The sequence below is a fragment of the Histoplasma capsulatum genome (assembly GCF_000150115.1).
Source record: "Histoplasma capsulatum G186AR genomic scaffold supercont2.3, whole genome shotgun sequence".
Taxonomy (NCBI): Eukaryota; Fungi; Ascomycota; class Eurotiomycetes; order Onygenales; family Ajellomycetaceae; genus Histoplasma; species Histoplasma capsulatum.
In genome coordinates, this window is record NW_025544803.1 from 1,926,745 (window position 1) to 1,933,245 (window position 6,501).

Here is a 6,501-nt window from a genome sequence, read left to right on the forward strand (position 1 = left end):
ATCATGATGTATTATAAATTTCATTTTCTAGAAAAATTCAAGAAAAGTGAGTTCTTAGATGAAGAATTTTCTGCTGACATCTTGATCAATCATATATAGAAATTGAACTGATATCAAATCAATTGAATAATTAATATAGAATTGTATGGATATAACTGTTATTTTGCTGCTATCTCTTGCTGTAGATCAATGAGGATTGGATAGATATAGATATAGATATATAGATATATTGCCACAATCATCACCAATTAGATGGTTGGTGAGATCAGATAGATATAATCAAATAGATAATAATATAATGATAGGTGGCTGAACTGGGCTCATAACTGTCAGAACCAATGAAGTTCAAATATTGTCTCAAATACTGAATATTGATAATATTAATTGACTTGCTTATTATAACTCCACTAATTACATGAAAAGTAGGCAGTATTTATAGAAAAGATCATGCTTAGATATACACAAGAGATAGTTCTGAGCATTGTTAAGTTTTATCTGGTAGGACATTCATGCTGCTGCTCGAATCTTCTCAAATCCTTGATAGTAGAACTTACCAAGTTCTCAACAATCTTACTTATGTATGGTGGGATCTAAATCTTATCTATTTCATTCTCTATAAATACTACTACTTTTCAGGTAAGTAGCTAGAATATCTATTAGAGATTCAATTCAACATGAGATGTAGTGGTTTTGAGGTAATATTCGGATAAATATAATCAGTTTCAACACTCGGCTCAACTATGCTACGGACTAGTGTCTCGCAAGTGTATATAACCAACCCCCAGTAGAATAGTAACCAATACAACCACTCAGACGTTACAGCGTACAGCATATACCGACTCTTGCAAACAAGCTCAGTATTCACTCAACTATTGAGATTAATGGTCATTTATCTATTGTAACTTTTATCCCCTGTGAAAGATATTTGATACATACTAGTAGCTCATGGTGTGAATGGGGGAGACTTGGATGGTATGTGCACCACAACTGCGTAATCCCTTACTGAAATCATATACGCAACATAGACACAGTCAAGTGTCACTGAGTCTTCGTAGAGATGCTAGTTAGTAGTCAATAGATGGATACTAGAATTTATAGCAGCTGCTTTTATATATACATTCTGTAGTCTCTATAATTACAATAATAATAAATTCTCTAGACAATCGTTTCTATAAGTGCTAGGGGCAGCCTGCCTCTTATTAAACCCCACCCCCCATCCCCCCTCTTCTAGGGGTGGGCAAATGAACCGCTAAATCGCAGAGATGAAGGCATCTTTAATTTCTTCAAAGGATTGAAAAAAGCTCAGACACAACACTCTATAGCAGAAACTTCATGGAACATGCGGCCGGGGCAAGACGGAGCGAAAGTACGAGGTCATATTATTCATTACGTTGCTATTAAACAATATCACAGATATCATCGATATATATCATCGCTAGCTATCATTAGTGGATGTCATCAATAGATATCATCAGTAGATATCACTCATTCAAGCAGGTCAGTAGATAGAGAGGAAGGTAGGCAGACAGGTAGGAGGGTGGCTAGATGGTGAGGTTTATTCTCGTAGAGATTGATTGGAGATTGAGCAGGCAGGTTTGTTGGTAGGTAGGGAGGTACAGAGATAGGTAGCCAGCTATCGAGCTAGCATGAGTTTGAAAACCCCTTGTGATGCCAAGTTATCACTAACCCAAACTCAGAAGGTTATGTCCTTTTGCACATCCAAAACAACGGATTTTAAAATGCTGACTGAAAAAACCCTTGATGTGATTTTTACTATCAATTACAGCACTACGCAGATGAGCATGAAAAGCAGCGATATAGGTATTAACGTTTTATAGTTAGTATAATATTGGCCGACCGGGGGGTTTCAAACTTAATGGCCCTGACGGAGTACGGAGTACGGAGTATTACATCAGCAATCGGTCGGAATTAAGTTTGAAACCCCTTGTGATTTCTAAGCCTATTGTGAACTAGCGTCAAATGTCAAGTCTCCACTGCGGAAATCGAAGTGGGAATTCTCGCATTTAAACCAATAAAATCATCGAGATTCAACCGCCTTACCTGCATACATCCGGGTAAGTTGCTGTTATGTGTACAGATCTGTATATAAATCCAAGACCTTCCCATTTCAGCCGCAAAAAGAAGCAACTTTTTGTCTCCTCCTGGAGCTTTGTATGATTCTTACGCGGCGTAGAGGCTCGCTCCGCTCCGTCTAATTAAATAGAATCATGATTTAGAAATTACGATAAGGACAATATTCAGAACTTAATCTTTACTATAACAGTAAAATGGGATCAGAATTATAATACAGCTGTGATGAAATGACTATCCCTTCGTCTGGCCGCCAGGCACAATTAGCGCAATACAATTAGTGTATTGACTAAGCTGTTAGTTCAGAAGTACCAACCAATAATTTCTCATACTAAATTCTAAGTAATCTGATTTGCTGATACAAGATCCACTATCTCAAGCAAGTCATATAGACAAATTATCCACTTTGTACCACCACACCAAAATTTGTATGTAATGCTACTTTATAAAACAAACACTACAAACATGAGAAAGTAACATCATATACAAATTTTGATGTGGTGGTACAAAGTGGTACTGATCTGAATCATCATTGAATTCTCTGTCATTCACTCAAACTTGTGTCTGATATCAGTACAAAAGAAAGAGAACAGAGAGGAATAAGAACAGAGCTCTAAGAACAAGATCTGATTGTACTGTATGTAATGATATTTCTCTCTGTTTGAAGAGTTGGTGTTGGCAGGAGTTCCATTCTTAATTAGGACTAGATCAAATAAATTATATAGATTACATAAAAACATGTCAATACAGACAATCTCTCATATAATCCAGTAGATTTCATGGTTTTAATACACTAATGTACACACTAAAAAAGGGCGCTAATTGTGCCTGGCGGCCAGACGAAGGGATAGCTTTGACATATAAATAGCTCAGTGTTCATGCAAACACGCTATCATTGTTAACCCTTCTTCGGAAGTGTTTATATAATTTGATGAATTTATTATTTGTTGCTTCTCTAGCTAATATACATGGAGACTCTAGAATATTCATACTACTGAGCTCACAGAGGATAACTAAACATGGAAGACACACAATATGTAATAAAATAAATGGGCCAAGGCACAGAGCACGGATGGTCCTTGTTCTGCGTAGCTCGCGGCCAGATGAGGGGATGGTTAGTGAAGTCTCTCCATGCAGGGTTAAGAGAAATGTAACTAGAGAGTAGCTGCATATACGCTGTAAGCAATAACTAGGCTAGTGAGATCAAGAATCACAGGGTCTCCGGCTGCATATAGCCTTAATAAAAAATATGAAGGGTGACGACCGCGATAACAACAGAACTGGGTTGGTTCTATCCCATCCTCATCAACTAGTGACTATCAAAAGCTTTCCCACTAAGCTGAATGGGAACATTTCTTATAGCACTACCAATCGGTTGACTCGACATGCGTGTGTTTTCTGTTCAGCGCTTGGTCGACAGCGTGAAAGTTACTCTTTGGCGTTACTCCGCTGACATCTTTCCAAGATGAATATCTGCCACCGGGGTAGGCTATTTTACACTATTAGTACTCTTTGAAAATTTTAGTACATACACAGTTTGCATCCAAAATAACTAGTATTTCAATGTAGATTTCAAAGACAAGTAGAATCCGGCAACATCTTGAAGATGGGATGTCCTGCCCCACCAAATCTTCACAATATCATGGTATAGCATTGCTCAAGTAGAATTACGAATGGTGTCCTCCGCTATCTTTGAGAGCCAGGCTTCTCAAATAGAGCATTCACAACAGTTTGATTAGATCTTTCTTGCATGCACCTAGTTCCATGCCTGATGGTGATCAAATTCTGGAGGTGAAGAGTAATTTCCGTGGAGATGACCAAGAGAGAACTTATGAACCGGTTGAAAAAACGGCTGAACCTTGATTGCAGAATCAATCACGGATTATGTGATTGTAAATTATAGAATCATACTCAGAGAGAATCAATATCTGCTTATTCATGATTGCTCAGCGCTCCACAAGAACCCACATGACATTGCTTTTGAGGATAGACAATGCATTCTGACCTCCGCACACAAGACTGACTGCCGTAATGAGATGCTCGAATATAAATGGAGTCCCCTACTTTGAGATGTAAGGCTGCTTATGCACTAAGAAATAGTCAATTCTTGGCCACCATGTGCCGGGTGTCAATACATCCCGGCTCCAGGGTTAATATTTTCAAAGCAGGACAATTTAAACCCCGATGGTCCCCCAGAAATCCCCTGTCTTCCATTATGTTGGTGCGGCCGCAAAATTATTTCTTCATTTATCTTGATTTTAGCCAACGCGCGTAAACTTTTGAAGTATCCTTCATCGAACGTGCGGAATAACTGAAGAAGGGATGGTCTTCACGGTTTTTTCCGTCGGCATAACGCTCAGTCTCTCATTTTTCATCTATAAATTAGTATCCTTTGTGAGACATTATATCCAGGCTCGCCGGTCCGGGCTTCCTATCTTCATCTCACCGGTGCTGTCCAAAAGTATACCATGGATGGTCCTCGGACCATATCTACAGCCATTTTTCCAGAAACACCTTCCTGCCCTGCTGTATGACCGGCTAGACATAGTGACGCATGGATGGGAGTACCGAAGAGGGCGCGAGTTCCATGAGAGGCTGGGCAACATATTTGCTCTTGTTACTCCCGATGAATGCTTGATTTGGTAATTCAGCTTCTGGCCGAAACTTTTGAAAAGGCAGCACTCTGATGGCGATGCAGGGTAGCGGATCCCGCCGTTGGGGCTTCCATTCTGCAGAGAAGAAATGATTTCCCGCAAGCACCTATAGTTGCTAAAATCCTTGGACTTTACGGCCCGAATGTGTTCAGTGTAAGCGCTCTCACTCCATTTATTGCATGTTCTCAATTCAGCTTATTAACGAGGATTGCACGCAGGCAAACGGCGAGGAGTGGTAGGTAGCACCCCTGGTATACGCTTTCACGAGCTAAATATTCCCAGGAAACGCCATCGTAGAATGTTCGCTGCGAACCTGGATGAACGTATCAGCAAGACTGTCTGGACAGAAAGTTGTCGCCACGCTAGTGAAATGATAAAGTACATGCTGAAGAACCCAGGAAACAAGACCTTGGACGGTCTCAGGAGCATCGCAATCAATGTTATTGGCCAAGCAGGATTCAACCAGTCCGGGGTGTGGGCACCAACTATGCGAAATCGCACTGGCAAGGCTACGACTGGAAAAGCAGCTTTTTGGGAGACCTTTTCCCTGACCACTGAGATGCTTCTTGAAGGCGCATTGCTTCCAACAAAGGTGATGCGGTTGCCGTTTATGCCGCCAACTCTGCGATTGATGGGATATCATATGGAGAGAGCACCGATCTATATGAAAGAGGTTCTTGATGAGGAGCGGAAGGCTGTAGAAAATTCAACTGGTCGTCGAAACAATTTCCTGAGTTTTCTCCTGAAGCTGTCCGACGAGGAGAAAAATAGTGGGGACAATGGATTTTCATTAGCAGACGATGAGATCAGTGGAAACCTCTTTGTCTTCAGCACAGCCGGGTTCGAAACAACTAGCAATACCATGGGCTACGCAGTGGCTCATCTGGCCGTGTATCCCGAATTGCAGGATTGGATCCGCGAAGAGCTGCGGACGCTTGACCCGGACCCGTCGAAATGGAAATATGAGGAGGTGTTTCCTAAATGCCGACGCACACTCGCTCTAATGGTACCTCTTTGACATCTTCCCCACCCCCGTGGTACTAAGTATACTAACATACCCCTAGTTTGAAACCCTGCGTTTCTTCCCACCAGTCCTTCATTCCAACCGCTCAGTCTTTAAGCCACAGCAAATAGTGGACGGCAACAGAACTCGACTGTTAACACCCCCTATGGACATACTGATCTGCCAATTGAGTATGCACCTGGATCCGACGATTTGGGGTGCAGACGTAAACGAATTCAGGCCATCGCGATGGATCGACGAGTCAGGACAACTGATAACCCCGCCAAAGGGGGCCTACATCCCGTGGTCAAGCGGCCCACGCATCTGCCCCGGCATAAAGATGTCGCAGGTAGAATTTGTTGCGACCTTGACGACGCTTTTCCGGTCTGCACGGTGTGATCCTCTGCCTACGGCTGGGATCGAGGAGCCAGAGGCGTTGAGACAGCGATTGCTGCGGGTGACATTGGATTCTGTGTCCAAGTTGTCCTTGCAGATACGTCATGCTAATGAAGTGCACTTGCGGTGGACTGCTGTGTGAGGCAAGGCGAGTCAAGGCAGTAAGCGCTATGGGGAAAATCTTGTTGTTTTGGCTACTAGCAGTTGTCATCAATTGCTAGAAACATTTTAATGTGATTCTTTCCTTCATATTTATGAACAGTATATAATCAGGTGAATCCACTCCATTCTGCCGAGGAGCTTTTGAGACCAGGTGATCCACATATCGCACACAATGGAGTATAAATAAACGATTCA

General features: G+C 41.8%; 2 protein-coding genes across 2 annotated transcripts; both read left to right on the forward strand.

The window, feature by feature from the left end:
- Positions 1–509: 509 nt before the first annotated feature.
- On the forward strand, positions 510–2,269 carry HCBG_02796 (uncharacterized protein; the record flags this gene model as incomplete). The annotated part of the gene is made up of 6 exons (XM_045429845.1): positions 510–636; positions 940–972; positions 1,323–1,373; positions 1,839–1,890; positions 1,975–2,075; positions 2,238–2,269. The coding sequence occupies 6 exons, from the start codon at positions 510–512 to the stop codon at positions 2,267–2,269; spliced, it is 396 nt and encodes a 131-aa protein (XP_045289740.1).
- Positions 2,270–4,207: 1,938 nt separating this feature from the next.
- Positions 4,208–6,286, forward strand: HCBG_02797 (cytochrome P450; the record flags this gene model as incomplete). Its single annotated transcript, XM_045429846.1, has 6 exons — positions 4,208–4,312; positions 4,504–4,733; positions 4,790–4,898; positions 4,940–4,980; positions 5,028–5,751; positions 5,810–6,286. The coding sequence occupies 6 exons, from the start codon at positions 4,208–4,210 to the stop codon at positions 6,284–6,286; spliced, it is 1,686 nt and encodes a 561-aa protein (XP_045289741.1).
- Positions 6,287–6,501: the final 215 nt, after the last annotated feature.